This window comes from Fringilla coelebs, assembly GCF_963513975.1.
Source record: "Fringilla coelebs genome assembly, chromosome: 1".
NCBI classification, from domain to species: Eukaryota; Metazoa; Chordata; class Aves; order Passeriformes; family Fringillidae; genus Fringilla; species Fringilla coelebs.
Genome location: NC_140028.1, coordinates 145983562 through 146001717, shown reverse-complemented (window position 1 = coordinate 146001717; position 18156 = coordinate 145983562). Strand labels below are relative to the sequence as shown.

At 45.2% G+C, this 18156-nt stretch overlaps 1 protein-coding gene across 1 annotated transcript in view; it reads left to right on the top strand.

The window, feature by feature from the left end:
- Positions 1-7768: 7768 nt before the first annotated feature.
- The window catches only part of DPP6 (dipeptidyl peptidase like 6), a gene marked incomplete at its 5' end in the record, with an annotated part of 404621 nt that continues 394233 nt past the window's right edge, over positions 7769-18156 (top strand). Inside the window, one exon of the mRNA XM_084224866.1 lies at positions 7769-7969. Coding sequence (XP_084080992.1) covers positions 7769-7969 — 201 coding nt within the window. The remainder of the gene's footprint in view (positions 7970-18156) is intronic.

Sequence of the window (18156 nt, the reverse complement as noted above, 5' to 3'; positions counted from 1 at the left end):
GCAAGCCTGTAAGCTTTTTTCCTTAATCGATTTATGAAGGCAAATAGGCAGGAAAGAACATGCACCAGCCCTGAGAGTGAAGAAGCACAAATATCACCCAATTTAAATTAGTCCCAAATCCAAAATGACATTATTTACTTTGAGGTAATTTCAGGGCACTTCAGACAGTTAATCTAGAGCTGTGCCCTATAAAACCCCTGCTCACAGCCCACTTTGCTCAAGATGACTGGAGCTCATGAAATGCTTTTCTGTTCAGCCTGAAAACTTCCTGAAGTAGCCCCAGTGGCAATTTTGTACACTCAGGACTGCCCATGGAGACATCCCACAGCAGCTCCTCACCTGTCTGTAATCCTGCTGGGAGGCAGAAACTGGGATGAATTGTACCTACAGCCTTCAAACTTGCCTGATCTGGTATTTATTCCTAGAAAATGTCCAACATCCTCCCTCACAGAGAGGGGCTTTACAAACCTCCACCATTGCTCCTTTTTCTGTAAATGCTGCAAGAGAAGAACATTTGAATATGCTGAATCTGTGCCAAGCTGGAGGAAGAAACATATGTCTGGCAGGGCCAGAAGGAGAACAAAGGAGTGGGAGGATATTTGGTTAGCCTAAAGTAGCCTTTTTGAGATGTCCACTTCTCTAAATATACTTTTTTTCCTTGCATATACATATTTTTCTCTAGGGTTTCCTTTCATCCTAGGGGTTCCAAAACCTAAAATTGTGTCATTACATCCCCTGAGTCTTTTAGAAATCTAGGTTTTAGTTCTCTTCCAAGCAACCAAAAAAACCCCCTGTGAATTTAGTGACAGCTCATCTGAGGAGTCAGATCTGTTTAAAGAAAATCTTTGTATTAGAAAAAAAAAGTCTTCAAATTAAATTATTTTGTCTTGTCTGCTCCCTTTGAATCCTGTGGCATGCATTTGAAATGCTAACTCATTAAATTCCTTCTGCTTCTCCAAGATTCTTCATGCACAAGTGCTTTTTGGAAAGTGGAAATTCAGAATTTCTCCAAGGTATTTTGCTTCTGCGTGCTGCCAATTTTACAGTGGTGAATTAGGCAGGAATTGCATCAGCTTCTCCCAACTTGGGCAATTAAGGATGTGCAGATGTGGCTCATGCACACAAATGGAGCAGGAACCTTTCACATATAGGGCTGAGTGTATTCCTTGCCTTGAGTCAGTCTGAGGTGACAGAGGGACGCTTTTGCAAGATGGTTGCTTTTCTGATAGACCTGCAACAGCCTTCTTTGCCTTTTTGTTCCCTTTTTTTTCTGAAAACCCTCCTGAGAGATCAGATTAATCAGGCAACCTGGTTGCTGTCATGGCCCATCTGACTTGAGTACCAAACCCTGGCAGGTTCCACAGCAGGGAGGAATGGGCATGGTGGAGATCAGCTCAGTGATGTTGGCCAAGTCTCACATGGATGCCAGCAGCTCGTGGCATCCAAGGAAAGATGTATTTATCTGTAATGCTCCCCTTCCTGGCTTCTCTTGAAGACACAGAGTTGGGATCTCATCCTAACTTCTCTCAGCTCCCAAAGACAGAATGCTAATTAAGACAAGAAAGACAGTCTGCAGTACAAATTTCTATTGGTATGGATGTCAGTACCAGCTACGGGGCTAAGCCAGGACCTTGATGTGCTGTGCAGCTGTACAAACACATGTACCTCAGTATTTTCTTTTCCTTAGGCTTTGCATAACCTTTTTTAGCACCAGACTTGCACAACCATTGTTCCAGACTCCTCTCTTCTATGTTGGTTTGTTTTTTTTTCCCTGCCTTTCATCACCTCTGCACCAACTGCAAAATCATAAAAAACCATATGGGAAAGACCTTCTTGGTCATGTGATCTATAGTTTTGCCAGTTGGCAGGATTATGCCTTGCAGCACATTTTCTAATGCCTCATACAGGCTATTTATAAGTGCCCTCAGCATTAAGACTTTCACCCATTTCCTTTGGACACAGTCCTGCTCACACTAGGGGGAAGAACCTGCTGATATTCAGCTACCTGCTTTTGATTTTATTTAATTAGGCCTTGGTGGGTATCAGAGCTCTCAGTGGTTACCATCACCTGTCTTACTGACCCCTGAGAGAACATTCATCCCCCAGGTGTTGGAATTGCCCTCTGCAGCAGCTGATCTCCCTGGTTTGGAAAATGCTCCCATTGTGTGGCTCCAATTAACCCTGCACCAGCCCAGCCTGGCTCCCTGCTCCCCAGGCATGCTGGTGCTTTCCATCTCTGACAGTTTTGGTCCATTTCTTCTCTTCCTCTTTAACCTCACTTGTCTTCATCTCGTTTTTCTCTCAGCTCTCCTGGTACTTCACTGTGTCCATGACTCTTCTATATGCTTTTGATTTTTTTTTCTTCTTGGCTCCCTCTGGGCCCATCTCTTCTCCTGAAGAGCCTTTTTTTCCAGCCTAGTTTCTTTTTTCCCCAAAATCTTGTATCCTGTGAAGCCACCATTGTCTATTATTGCCAGTACTTGAGTATCAGTGTTTTATATTCCCCACAAAAGCATTCATTCAACCACTTGTGGAAGACTGAATCATTCTTGTGGCACCCAGAAAACTAATTTTACCGATGTTTCTCTTAGTCCAGCCTGGAGAGCTTCCTTGTTCATTTAGAGACTTTAATTTGTTTTATTTTTTTTTTAATCATTATAAGGCCTGCAAGATTATTTTTCTGAATAGTGTGTGATTCCAGAGAGAAATATGCATCTCTATGTCCTCACTCACTGTCCAATGCTGCATTTCTACATCACTTGCTCTGAGATGCTGCTGGCACAAATAATGAGCTAAGAAAGTGAGAACTCAGCATCCTAATTCCACAATATCCACTGCCCCTCCACAGCCCTACTGTCACATCTTGCCACAGAGCAGTGCTTCCCCCAGCACACCCATTAGATCAAAATGAATGACCAAGTGTGTCCTCAGGGACAGACACAGGAAAGGGAATTCCTCTTTTGGTCTGCTTGGGTTTCCAGTTGACACCAGGCAGCAGATGTACAGGAGGCATAAGCCTGGGGCCATTAGAGATTCATGAGCTGGATGATTTTATCTTGGCTGACCATGGTAATAGGAGTTAAAATATTGTATCTTTGTCTCTCTAGTGCCTAGATAGTTGCTAATATAAAAACCTCAGAGGTGTTATATTAATAAATACAGACATTTTAAGAGAAAATACTTTAACTTGGCCTTTTCAGGAGTGACATTAAAAAAATAATCAGGAAATTCTAAAATTCCTTTACAAGCTCATTGGAAAATGAAACTGTAATAGTTCAAATAATAAAAACTGTACTCAAACTATTGAAAAAAATATTTTGTTAAAAAAATACACTAATCAGCTTCTTGATAGCTATCACCACTTGAAAACTAGAAACATGTTTAGCTCTGTCTGAAACAAACTCTATATTATTTAGATGGCAAGCTCATAAATTGCTTTGTCAGAAAGAAGAATGGAACATGAATAACAATGCATGAATTCCCTGACAGATAGAAGTTATATCTAAATAAAAAATGTCCAGGAGTAATATTGCTGGGTTGTTTCTTTGCTAGTGTTATTCTGCGCTGATTTGTCTGAAAGCAAATATTTAATGTAAAGTTTTAAAGGCAGTAGGGCTTGGGTTTGACCTGCTTTTGATTCGTTACATTAACAGTGCTGAAATATGGGGACACTGTTTACTTATACAACATGGGGAGAAAAAAAGTGTCATTTTTTTCTGAATGCTTTAAAAATGTCAGTAAAACATACTTTGGTGCTGCAGGGAAAATGTCTTAACTAACTCACTTTATTTTGATGGAAGTGTCACTAGTTAGGAATCAAACCTTCCTTCAAAACTTTGGATACTGAATTAAATATACAACTAAAAGACGCTTGAGGACACTGTTTGTTTTGAAATGCCTTGATTTTTATCTTGGGATCTCATTGCAGGGTTTAGGGAAAGGATTTTACTTACATGTGGGATGTGTGTTTAAAGACAAGAACCTTATGTTTGTACTTTTGAAATATTTTGTCTCTTTACACATGTTTCATAACGCAAAAAACCACTTCTCCTCAAATCTTACCACGGGCTGGGGAGGTCTTTTCTGCAATACAACCCCAGTTCCTGATGTGGTGTTTGTTTAGTGCCATTTTGCTGCCATGCCTCCATGTTTCCTGTGTTTCTTGGTTTGGGCTCCATGTTTTCCATGCCCCATCAGTGTGCACGTTGTGTGCCACCATCTGGACATTGTAGAGGGCTCTGGGCTCCCAGTCATGCCCAGATGAGCAGCACATCACCCCTGGCTTGCAGGTGGAGGGGAGAGGTGTTTCCAGCCCTGAGCAGAGCCTCAGGAGCCCTGGGCTCCCTCCCTAGGGCTACCATAACACATTTGCAGGGACATCCCGAGCTAACTTGTGCCCAGGCAGGCTGGAGTGCTCTCCAGAGCCCCTGATGCAATCATCTGGGTCCCTATGACTCAGAAAAATCCTCCTGCTTTCAGCAATGGCATCGACAGGCTGATCCTGGTGCATCTTGTTGCAGGGGGTTATTTAAGATATTTCTGCCTCCAGCTGCCTGCTCAGCCCTTCCACACAAGGTCACTCTGGCTGTAACAGAGTGACAGAAATGTGTCTTGCAGTTCTCAACTGGTGCAAACATCCTTCACCCACCATGATACCCAGAACACAGCATTAAATTTCTTCTGCTGTCCCTGGTTTGTCATGGAGGGGAGAGCTGGAATCAGAAGTGCCTTTAAATAGCTGTAATTATTTATTTTTGGGTGAATGAATCACAGCCCAAAGCTAACATGATCAGGATCTTTTGGTGGATGAGAACCATTTGGCTGTTTATTTTTTACTGAGCTTTTCAAGTATTTGGCATTGCAATTCTGTGTTCCCCTAATATAATTTTTCCAGGAATTGTGTACACACATACATGTCCAATATATGTGTGCATGACTAAGCAAACTCAATTATGTGAAATCTTGGTTCTTAAGAATTAAAACCACAATGTATTTGGATCTGAATTGGTCCTTAGAGGCTCTTTGTGTTTTTGAAATGAGCTGTGATGATGAATGTTTTCTTTTTACTGTACTTTCTTTGAAACTTTTTAATTCATACATTTAATCTTTGTTGTTTTTTCCTGCCTAGTGGTTTCTTCTTGCCTTTTTTGTGGCTTTCTTTGATTATTCCTTTGTGTCCTAGTTTTTCCTTAGAAGTTAAAAATGTATTATTTCTCTTAATTTTATTCTCTTGTTCCTTTTTTTTCGGCACTATTTGTCACCAATTCCAAATATCACAAGGCCATGATTACTCCAAATATCATTAATGCAGTTTGAGGTGGAATTTAGCTGAGCTATGTGTCCAGATTTTGGTAGTCAATTTGTGCCTGAAACAGAAGTTACAAGGGGTACAAGTGGCTTCTGGAAAGTTACCTCTGTTATGATGGATGTCACTATGACTTAGAAGCCAGACCTTTGCTTCAGAGCATTGTGTGCTCATCTTGTTTTTTAATTACATGTCAGGATCTCAGTTGTGAAGATCAAAATGATTCCTTCTTTGAAGTTCCATCAGGAAGGAGATAGAGCGTTTGTTTTTGTTTTCTCTCCTGATGAGATAAGGTTCCCTTTTCATCTAAATGTTAAGACATTTCATGCCTGACTTTGAAGACACAAATAAAAAGGAGTGGTGGAACTATTCAGATGCAAAGAGATTTTTGATCAGGCAGTTACTGAAATCATGGAGGGGGGAATCGTTGCACTCTAAAATATTGTATACATGATCTACTGAAATGGGTTTTTTTAAAGACAGATGAAATTACATATATCAGAGGTGGTATTACCTTAACAACTAAAACTTTAAGCAAGAACAGTGTTTAGAAGCAGAATTTTAGCCCATAAAATCCACTAGTTAAATTATAATAAAGTTTGTGAGCTCTTCAGCAGCAAGTCTCTCAATGGGAATGGGCAAACACCAGTTTATGTTTTGTGCGTTGTGATCACAATATCTCTGGCAAATTTAGAGGTCAAAGGGGAGGATTTTGGAGAGCGGAAGAGGGGACAGCAACTCTGCCACTTTCCTTTTAACCTAAGCATCTGTTGCTATGGAAACCCCTGTGCCTGGTGCTGGAGCAACAGGAACTGTCACCCTCTGTCCAGGGCAGCCGCGCTGGGCTGGCGGGGCAGGACCCCGCTGGCAGCTCCTCGGTGTCCCCGCCCGGGCCGTGCCCCGTGTCCCCAACCCGGGCCGTTCCCGCTGTCCCCGCCCAGGCCGTTCCCGGTGTCCCCGCCCGGGCCGTGCCCGCTGTCCCCGCCCGGGCCGTGCCCGTGTCCCCGCCCGGGCCGTGCCCGCTGTCCCCGCCGGAGTGCGGAGCGGCGCCCGCCCTTCCCGGGCTGGGGGAGCGGGGCCCGGCAGCCCCGAGCAAAGGCCGTGCCGAGGACTCCCGGTGTGTCCCGGCCCTGGATCTGACCCCGACCCCGACCCTGAGCCCAACCCTGACCCTGAGCCCGACCCCAGACCCGGCCCCAGCCCCAGCCCAGCCCCGCTCCATCCCCGGCGCCGGGATCGCGGTTGTTTATCCCCGGCCGGAGATGCCGGGAGCAGCTTTGGGCGGATTTCCACTGAGGGGCGCTGAAGCACGTTTTAATGCAGCAAAAATGAATTAATACAAAAATAGTAAGAGACGCGATTTACCGGATTATTTTAAAAAGAGACGACAACGACCACCTCCAAAAAACCCGCAACCCCCCCTCTTCTCCCTCCTCTCGCCGGCCGTGGGGGGAAGGAGGACGGGCGGAGGGACGGGCACGGGGCAGTGCCCGCTGGCCGCGCTGAGCCGCGCTCTGGGGCAGGGCAGGGCAGTGGGGAGGCTTCGCCCTCCCTCCCCTCGCCCCTTCCTCGGGGCCGAGCCACTCCGCGCCCAGCGGCCTCCCAGAGCCCCTCCAGCTGCCGGTCCCGCCTCCCAGCCTCGCCTTCCCCCTCCCCACCTCTTTTTTCTCTCTCTCGGCTGGCGATCAGGTGTCTGTTGCCTTTTTTTTTTTTTTTTTTTTTCTTTTTTGAGTTGTTTCCCCGGGAAAAAAAAAATAGGCAGGAAAAAACCCCCAGAAGGTACCGAAAAGGAGATGATCGTAGAAGAGCCCTCCTTCCCAAGAAGAGCAACGTGCTTTGAATGAGGCTTCCCAGCCTCTTCCACTCCGTCTCACACACTCTGTCACTCTGCCTCTCGCTTGTGCACACTGTTGGTATGCGACCTCGGAGGCGACTGCTCCGCCACCTCTGCCTGGGGAGCCGCTGACAGCCAGCGATTGAGCCAGCCCCCCTTCCTTTTTTTTTTTTTTTTTTTTTCCCTGCTTTTGCAAACACACACGCACACCCCCAAAGCACATTTAATGCCGATCCACTCAGGCGCCATTATCGGGGGTACGTCTTCGTGGAGTGTTTTGGGTTTTTTTTTTTTCCTCTTCTATTTTTTTCCTTCCCAACACTGGATGGTGCAGCATTCCCGGGGCCTGTGGTGTTACGGCTCGATTGCGTTTTATTATTTATTTATCTATCTTCTCTCTTCTTCCTCTCATCACTCCCCCGTCTCCGCTCTCTTGAACCCCCCGGCTTCTCTCCGGGTGCCGGTGCAGAGGACCGGGGAGCAGGATCCCTCGCTCTCCCTCCCACTGATGTGGGACTGATCCTCACCCGCGTGTAGCATGCTGTAGCCAAAAAAGAAGAGAGGAGGGGAAGAAAAAAAGAAGCGGCTCTCTTGCCCTCCCTCTCCCTGCCTTCCCGCGGATTGACTTCATGGCTTCGCTGTACCAGCGGTTCAGCGGGAAGATCAACACCTCCCGCTCGTTCCCCGTTCCCCCCGAAGCGAGTCACCTCCTGGGCGCCCAGAGCAGCGAGGAGGACGGCGCTGCCGGCAAGACCCCGCGTCCATTGCAACAGGAAGGCAGCCGGCCCCGCTTCCAGTACCAGTCGCGAAGTGACTGCGAGGAGGAGGATGTAAGCGCCGGTGTCGTTCGCGTGGGGCTGGGTTGGGTTTTGGGTGCCCCCCTTCCCCGCCCCCTGTCCTGCGGGATGGCTGTGTGCCCCTCTAAGCTGGCAGCGATTTCTTGCGGTTTGTCAGCTCTTCTTTCCAGGCGCTGCTCTTCTTTGCCCTGAAGTGCCGGGGATAGTACGGGACGGAGCCCGCTGGGAGCCGAGCGGAGCCGGGACTCGCCCGCCCCCGCAGCTCTCCCCGTTACGGAGCTCCTTGCGCGGCTCTCCGCTCCCGTGGAGCGGGGCTGAGGGACGCGGGGTCAGCACCTTAGGAAATGCCAAGTGTCAGCTCCGTCCTGCTGCCCCCAAGCTACGCGACAAGGCTCCCCTCACAACCCCCCCCCCCCCCCCTTTTTTTTTAATTTTTTTTTTTAATTTTTATTCCGTGTTTTACCCTTTAACACGCCCCCGGGGCAGAAGTCTTCACCTTGTCCCTCCCTCCTTTCTTGTCAGCCTCCTCCTAACCTGGCAGAAGGGAAACTTCTTAACCCCTGAGCAGCCGTTTCTGGGTCTCTCTGTTCCCCCTCCCCGCTGCCCCCGGGTGAGTCCCCCCGGGGAATCCGAAAACTTCGGCCGCGCACCTTCCGCTCCTTCAAAGGGTGCATCTGCATATCGCCTTAGTAACGAGTGACTAATCCAGGCCGCTGGCTGCCTGCTGTGTCCGATGGAGTTAAAGTACTCTGTGTCGATTGCCCCTGGTTCTTTCTGGGTTACCAGGAGGGGGGACAGACTCAGAGAAAAAGGGCCAGCGATAGATCAAAACATGTGGCTCCGCATGGCTGGCTGGTGTTAGGTTTGCAGAGGGATTTGAGTGTGTTTTGCTTCTGTGGAAGCACACACAAGGGGAAGCAAATGGCTGCAGCTGGGAATAATGTTTGTATCTGTTAAAAATACTTCTTGCCCGAGTGGGACGCGTTAGCTTTGCAGCAGGGTTTAGCTTTGGCTCTGGGAGCCTTCCCAAGCAAGGCACAGCTTCAAACACAACAGCAGAGCTGCTTCACTCAGAGGAGAGAGTTGTATATGCAGGGAAATGTCCTCTGTTTGTCTTTTAAATCCCTGTCCATTCTCCGATCCCTTTGTAAAGACTTTTGTGGTCCACAGAGCAAGTGCACTTCTGTCAGCGATGGGGCCAATTGACCTAAACCTCTCCCCGAGGTGACTGAATGCTGACAGTCCCGGGGGACAGCAGTGACAGGGACCTGAACTGACTCTTCCCTGTGGCCTGCTTACTGGCAACGATCTTGGTACTGCTGCCCCTTGGCCCTGGCCAAGTGCAGGAGGACGCCGAGCCCCTTCCCGGGGTGCCCGCACCCACCCGTGACTCTCTCCCGGTGTGTCTGGGACACGGGGCCCTTCCCGGCCGTGTGCTGGGCTCTAGGTGTCGCTGCGAGCCAGCGGAGTGCCACCTCCAGGGCTGGGCTCAGGCACATTTTCCTCATTGTTTTAATTTCGTTTTCCTGGACTTGCAGACAGCAGATGTCTGGAGCCGCTTCTCTGGTCACCAGAAGCGCTGAGTCCGGAAGCAGAGGGAAGCCTGCAGTTTAGCATGTGCGAGTGATTTCTGCTGACAGGCTCCAGAATAATAATAATAAGAAGAATATCCTTTAACTTCTATAAGGAAAGTTTTTCTCTCTTTCTTTCTTTTTTTTTTTTTTCCTTTATTTTCTTTCCTCCTTCCCCCTCTCCCCCATCCTCTCAGAGTTGTGTGGCTGCCTAGTGACTGCTGGGCACTGCTGAGGGGCACTGCTGTCTGTGCCTGCCTGGTGTCTTCTGCAACGAAGTGCAAAAAAGTGTGGCCAGAAGCAGGGATTTGGGGTGACTCCTTAACGCACGTGGACACTTAGTGCGAATTGTTTCTAAAGGGGGCAACCTGTCCGAGAAAGTCCCCTGGACTGGCTCGGCAGTACACAGGGGTACCCTTCTAGCAGAGACTGGGAAACCTGAGCTGGTGGTGTCTGGCAGAGGGTCGTTCAGGCCGGGAGGATGAAGTCGTGACAAACCGGTGGAAATGGTTTTTAAATCGTGTTTAAATCGTGTGTTTCGGGGAGCGGGGTCCGGCCCGCGGGGCCAGGCGCCGGCAGGAGGGGGCGGGACCGCTGGAGGTGTCCCCGGTGCTGAACCGGAGCGGAGCGGGACGGGGGCGGCTGTCCGGGGTGCTGAACCCCTCCTGTCCCGGGTCAGGAGGAGCTGTCCATAGTGCCGAACCCCTCCTGTCCCGGGTCAGGAGGAGCTGTCCATAGTGCCGAACCCCCGCTGTCCCGGATCAGAAGGAGCTGTCCATAGCGCCGAACTCCTCTGTCCCGGGTCAGAAGCAGCTGTCCGGGGTGCCGAACCCCTCCTGTCCCGGGTCAGGAGGAGCTGTCCATAGCGCCGAACTCCTCTGTCCCGGGTCAGGAGGAGCTGTCCATAGTGCCGAACCCCCGCTGTCCCGGATCAGAAGGAGCTGTCCATAGTGCCGAACCCCTCCTGTCCCGGGTCAGGAGGAGCTGTCCATAGTGCCGAACCCCTTCTGTCCCAGGTCAGAAGGAGCTGTCCACAGTGCTGAACCCCTGCTGTCCCGGATCAGAAGGAGCTGTTTGCTCTCCAAACACTCCCAGGACCCGTGCTGGGGCGAGCTGACAGTGACCTCTTGCCCTTGTCTGTGGCGAGAGCAGCAGAGACAAAGTGGCAGCAGTCAGGCTCACTCAGGATGAGCAAATGCAGTCCTGGGCATGAGAGCCTTGAGGAAAGAAGGAAAGTGAGGCAGAGAGCTGGCAAAGAGCATGGGACAAGTCCAGGGAGAGCGGTCTGTTCGTGCAGGGTGCCAGGAGTACGTGCTATTGCTCATCATGGGGAAGGGCATTAGGAGACAGCACTGGAAGCTCTTTCCTAAGATTAGACTTCTGTTTTCTGTCTTGCACAACTGGGGCATTCACGTTGTCTTTCATCTTTTGACATCAATGTATTAGGAGAATCTAGAACTTAAACATATAGAAACAAAGGGCTTTCTCCTTTCCCACATTTGGAAATATCAAAATAAACCTGAGAATGAGACTGTTCTGTTCCTAACTTTGTCATGTGATTAATAAAAGGGAGAGAACTGAGTGTATTATATGGTTACTGATGATGACTTTTCCTACTGAAATATGTGTGCTGTATTTTTAAGCACCAGCACAGACCTCAATGCAGAACAAAACAGAGGGAAAGACAGGATGCTGCCTTTGAAGGTCACAGTATTTTAAGTAAGCACTCTGTCCACTGGAAGTACTACTGATGGAAAAATACTGCTTGAAATCTATAAAGAGTTAAAAGGAGGTAGTAACTCCCAAAGAAAACTCAAATCAAAACTGGTAATGATTTTATACAACAACTGCTGACCTACAGGCACCATTGAGACACACTTGAGAACATTGTTTTAGTAATATAAAAATACAGCAAAGTAGAGGTCACAGCATTTTTTTTTTTTTGAATTTTAAATTCTTTACTACGATTTTTAGAATTTTAAATTTTTTACTATGATTCAACTCATGGCAGGTATATGAGAAAATCTATATAGTAGACCTAACTACAGAACAAAACCTGGATTAAGTCTTGCAAAATGTTCATGTTAATTGTTCATCTGATGAGACAATCATGTTATTTACAAGAGGAGTAATACAGAAACTAGGTTCTGTATAAATGACCCCAGAATAGCACTTCCTAGTTGGCTCTATGGCATCATTGATATTAAAGTTATTGCAACAGCTCTAAACAAAATTCAGATAATATATTTACCTTGTTGAAAGATTAGCTTTTTACGGCATTTATTTAGATGAGAAAACATCTCTGAGAACTCTCCATTCAGTTTAGTGTGGTGGTTTATCAGGTTATACAATTTTGTTAGCATAATTCTCTTTTTTAAATTGATGAGGTTACCTTTTAAATGGTAATTTTGATTGGTTTACCTTTTAGACTGATGAGATAAATGCTTTGCATATTGTACAGTGGAAGGGATTTTCTCCTACATGTTGACTGAGAGAACTGTTTTCTCATAAAATAGAGTTTCTTCATCTTTTCCAGGCTTCTTTCTTGGCATTACAGTGATTAATGAGTTTAATTTTTGCAGGCAACTGCCAGGAGGTGCTGAGTAAGATGTATCATGCTGATTGTGTGTAATGCCGCTCCTTTTAATTACTGGGATGATAACAATGCATTAATCAAGTGCATAAAAAATTCAACACTTTTCTGTAATGTGGAATATTGATCCATTTAATAAGTCACTCAGGGGAGTACTTTTTAAAGTAAATTGTTAAGTTATCTGTTAAAAATATTGAATCCTCCAGTGAAACATCATAACATATTTTTCTATGAAAAGCCACATGCTGCATTCTTACAGGTTCATTACTTAGCCAAAACTGTTATTGGCTTTAATAGGAGGCTTAAGCATATTAAAGAAAAGCCAGTCCCAAAGTACAAAAGCTTTAATTCCTCTGAATATTCTTTCAATAACTGAATTCTGAATTTTTTTTTTTGCATTTGTTTAAAACTACATTTGGCCATATATTAGACTTTATTAGTTCTGCAATTGATTATTCAGACTTATTTACCTTTTGAGAAGGTTTTCATTCAGATATAAATACAAATCATTTTGATTTGTATCATTGCCTCAGTAAAACTGTGTTTTGTGCTTGGATAAATTAAGGATTTAGTAGTTCAAATATCCTTTGTTAACAGAGTGAGTCCGAGAAAGTGAGAATCAAATACATCAGACTTGCTGTTGCATGTAATGGAAAGTGTTAATTTTCAGTTCATTATTTGTCTAACAGGAGGAGATATTGCCTCCTAGAAATGTGTGTCAGGGACAGAACCCTCAGAAATGTTGAGGCCTGAGCTTCAGGAAACAGGCATTTCAAAAGTGGGCAGTTTTTCTCCTAGAGAGATGAATGGATTGATTGTATAGAGGAGTTTGTGGGACTGCAGACACCCTGACTTTGTTTGTAAGCTATAATAAGTTGAATTGTAACCAGAAGTCTGTCTACAGATCTGTACTGCTGTGTGTATGGGCAAAACCAACTGTTTAAGTCTGTAAGAATCTCCTACTCTTAAGTCTGTAAGATTCTCCTAGAATCTTCCTGGTGAGCTCTTGGAGCTGAACTCAGCTATTCTCCAGCCATTAAGATGCAGAGAGTGGGAATGGATATTTCCATGGAAATAGTTAGGCCCAGCTGACATTCTGTAAGCTCACCTTTTGAAAGGAATAAAAATTGCAGCTTACTTCCTTCAAAAGGAATAGCTACAAACCTTATTAAAATCATGGGTTATATTTGCATAGAAAATTATAATATTTTTTGTGATTACTGAATATTGGACACTGATCTGTAAGTGCTACACTTTTTACACTTCACTTTATGGCTATATCTATAATTAAACAAACTTATGATATTTGCTGCCAGTTTAAAATCCGCCTCTCTTTCTGCAGTCTTCACTAGCTGTGGTGATGATGCACACACTAAAAAATCTACCAGAGAAAATGTATTTTTAAGTATTCAGAAATAACTGTGTGAAGAGGCTGAATCATCTCTCTAATAGTAGTGAACTGTGCCATAGGTTGGGGTGCTTCACGTGGAGTACTCGGCTCATGTTATTTCTCTTTCTGAGCTGGGAGCTCCAGTGCAGAAAGCAGAGACTGAGCCCAGGGCTGGAGCAGCTCAAGTTGGTTTCCAAGGGGTTTTAAAGACTTAGGAGGTGGGGGAAAAAATAAATCTGTGAGTATGTGCTGTTCTCCACCCATTTGTGCATTTTTGTTTCAGGAAAGGCCAGACTGAAGGCAGTCCTTAGGATGTGTATCCCAGCTTGGAAAATGCTCTTTGAGAGTCGGCAGATTTTGTCCCTTGAAATAAAAAGCTTTAGATTATTCAGGCTAATATATTTATGCCTGTGCTGGTGCAGCAAACCCTCCCATTACAGCCCATTAACTGCAGGTTGATTTTTCCAGGATTTTTGCCTGGTGGCCGTGAGATGTGAGCGTTTTCATCCCGTGACCAAGGGGTGGCAGCGTGCGGTGATCACACCGCTCCTATGGAGCCTGTGGCTTTGCCTGGCTTTTGCAGGCAAACATCAACCACCCCCTGGTTTGCACTCTCACACCTACACGTGGGGGTTCTTCAAATCCTTCCTGCCTTCTCCAGGTCTGCTGGGACTGGGGGCAGTTTTGTAACTCTCGCCTTCTGGTGGAAATTTTTGTTTTCAAAGCTCGTAAGAAATGGTTCAGCAATAGTTTTAAGTACGTGGAGGAAGGAGGGAAGAAGCAAATCTTCCTTCTAAGGGAATGTTCCTCTCTTTTCTCCCAAAGGAAAGCAAACAAAAAAAGCCGATATTTTTTTTCCAAAAGCCTTTTTCACTCACTGGTTGTGATGCGTGTGTCTTTTCAAAAGTACACGCAGAAAATTTAGGTTAGTCATTTCAAGGTGTTTCAAAAGATTTGTGGTCAAACACAAAAATAGATACTGAAATATATTTCTTAGTTAGATGGACAAATACTCATTTTGGATATGTTTTTCTACTGATATGTGCACCTTTGAAGATATTATGTGTATTCATCAAATTGTGGGTGTTTGGTACTGGTAGGATTCAGTGTGGGTGAGTTAAAGCATATTTTGAGTGTGTGCATTCATCTATAGGAATAGATCACTGTGTCGTAATCTTTACTGCCAGTATAGAACTATAAAAGAGAGTGGGAATGGGCATTGGGCTCATGGATGTTTTGCAGCATAGAGCAGTGCAGGAGGGACAGAGGGAGAGTGTGGTGGGACAATCCAGGAAAGTGTTCTGAAAGGGGAATGGGCAGTGGTTTCCCTGTAGTGGAAAGAGAAGTCCTTCACAACATTTCCACCTGTAGAGTGTTTGGGAACATAAATTTTTTAACGTGCAACCAGAGATTTAATTACATCTTATTTTTCAAGCACTTTAATTTAGAGATATTTCATAGTTTATTTTGTCAAAATAGCACTTGAAAGTCTTCCCAAAGATTACAGCAAAGATTAATACAGTTGTTAAGCCTCAGGGAACTTGCAATATGGAAGCAGGGGGAGAGGTAGGGAGGGGTCTGGTCCTCATTCACTCTGCAAACATTTAAGTTTACACAGAGGTACTGAAGTGTGTGAGGTAATTAGAAAAAGATCAATTTTGTGTCTCTGCTGAGAAAAACTGAATATGTTTTAAAATTGTTTATCACTTACGAGGTGTAAATTATTTTACTTTAAACAAGGTGCTTGTTAGTAGAACTCAGCTATTACATAGATTCTTCTAAGAGTTGCAGTCTCTGTGTCTTTTAAAACTGCTATTATTATTATTATTATTATTATTATTATTACTTTTATGTTCACTTTGCAGATGGAAAATTGGAGGCAGAGGTGGCACATGGGCAGCTCATCTCAGCTCTATGGCAGCAATGGTCTGCTGTGGCTCAACCTTGTGAGCTATTGCAGTTTCTGGTTCTGGGCCCCAGGGGTTTTAAGACTGAAAATTGTTCCAGTTATCACCATGGATATTCTTACAGGTGTAAAGCTAATTGTGAAGTCTGGCACATTTAAGTCTTTGTTGTATCTAGCACTCATTTCTGACAGTTTTCCAGCTCTTCAAGGCTTTGTAGTTTGCTTTGAGCAAAAGGAGATTTAAAGCATCCAAAGGAAGGACAGCAGTATCTTAATGCTTTCATTATAGTATTTCAGGGAAGGGGTGGTTTGGGGCTTTTTATATTTCTTTTCTGTATTTGTCAATAGCATCTGCTCCAGCATTTCAAGCAGATTTCAGTCTAGGCAGAACTCAAAAGCAAATGCAAATTTCTCCCCAGGCTTTCTCTTTTAGGTATACAGAGCTACATGAAATGGAAATGCAGCAGTGGGAAATGCTTGGTTACCTCAGCTCCAGTTATACCACAGTCACTGATTTTAAAGTGTTTATGACAAACGCATGTTTGTGTTCCTTATTTTCCATTAAAATAAGCTCCAACTCTATAAAAGAATGTAGCTGTGGCATTTTGGTCAGAGGAGAAATGAAACCCATGCAGGCTGAGCCATTACAGATGTTGCTGCAGTCTCCAAGCCCAAAATGTGAAGGCACTTGGTGAGCAGACCCTGCAGGAGGTTTGCACAGGGTCCCTGTGCCTGCTGCTTTCCTCCTCTTCTGGCAGGGCCACAGGGAGAAGTCCAGCAGCAGGAGGCTTGGTCCTGCTGCTGTCCCTTCTCAAGGGTATGAGCAGTGGTGTGCAGAGCCCAGTCTGCACAGTTTGTGTCTGCAAAGAAGAATTCAAGTGTCCTGCAGTGCCTCTGGCTAAGGGGGATTTAAAAAGACTTTTATTTATAAGGCCAGCCTTTGGCAAAAGAAAAAAGTATGACCTGCTAACAGTAGCAAAACAGACACTCATGCTTGTAGCAGGGTCACAGAAAAGGAATCTTGTGGCAGCTGCTGCTGGCTGGTAGGGTGCTGTTGGAAGTTGCTCTGGGGTGGAGAGCTTTTCCAGTTTGCTCCCAAAACTTCTGAATCTCTTTTAAACCATAGGGACAGCAAGCACAGCTCATCCCTTCCTCTCTCCCATCCCTCAGCTCCCTAAAGGGAGAAGAATTCTGGGTTTTTTTGCACTGCTGGGAAGCCATGAGTCAGTTCTTCCTCCCTATCTAACAGGGGGCTGCAGGCAGCCTTATCTCCCTGCCCTGGCACCTAAGGATGGTGCCCAGCCAAACCCAGATGGCTCCACTGCAGCCACTTCCCAGAGATGCTCCCTCTGGCACTGCAAATTCAGCTCCTGCCTGTGTCCCTGCCCTCCTCTCAGGATGGGCAGGTTGGGCTGTCTCGTGTTTCAGGGAAAAGCAGGAGCAGACTTGAGCAGAGAGCAAAGGGGATGTTGGGATCTGCTTTAAATAGAGTTTGACCTCTTGCATAAGAGACTGATTGTCCCAAGATAAGTTTATTGCATACACAGCTCTGAGATTTGCACAGATTGCTTGTGGGATTATGTTTCATGTGACTGTAGAATCCTATCTTTGTTTGTAATTTATTGCTTAATCTTTCCTCATGTTTCTGTATAACCTTTATTAAATATGATTTGGTTTTGGTTTTGTTTTTCTGTTTCTATTTCATCTGGGTGCTAGAAAAGAGAAGCAATATTTAAAAGACTGAACTTCTATTACTTTGTACTCAGGGAAGCTGCAGAAATCAACAGCCATGTTGCCATAGACACATAAATACTTTATAGTGAACCAAAGATTTTCACTTCTACTACTCTTACTGCTAGGCACATTGAATCCAAGCACTTTATTGATACACTTCCTCTGCCTGCTCTATATTAACTTCTTCTTTTTCATTTTTTTTTTCTTTTTCTTTTTAAATATTTTTTGGTGTAATGCCAGATACAAGAGGAGACACAAGGAGAAAACACTGAAGGTATTATAGTGCCTCACAATGGTGTCTCTGATAAAGTGGGTGCTGTTGAAGCAGCTTCTTTGTTCTGTTATGAACTGCAGCACAAACACTTGTCAGAACACATTCAGTGAGTCATTGCAAACAAGAGTAATTAATTAAAACTGACATAGCCAAGGTTTAGGATCACAGTAACCCCTTCTATTGTATTTGCCTTGTTTATACTCTCTGTGTTTGAGGATGGGGAGATTGAAACAGGCTTCTTCAAGGAGTGGGCAATTCTCACTCATTTCTGGGCACGTTTGGATACCTTCTGTTTGAGGGGACATGGATCAGTGGTGGAGCACTGGAATAACTATTAGGGAAGTCTTGCAGCTCCTGGGTGTGCCACTGACCTGCTTCAGGACCTTCAGCCAGTCATTTACCTTTGTGAGGCAGGACCTGCATCTCCTGGGCACCAAAAAGGAACCAGGGCCATGACTTCGTTTGTGGCTTCCTTGTGAAGGGTGCAAAATTAAATAATTTTTGCTTTGGGCCTAAAGCTTTTGGGCTAGAAAGAACCCATGGACAGAAACATGAGATTATTAATAATTAGTAGTGCTGTCATTAATTCTGACAGTGGCAACATTTGTAGGAGCATTGCTAATAACCAAAACAGGCCCTGATTGTGCTTGTTTATGGTGGGCTAAAGGTCTCTGTCATTACAATGTTTCACAGGCACTGCCAGGAACTGATAATCACTATAATGCATATTTTTTCTTTTAGCTAAGAAAAGC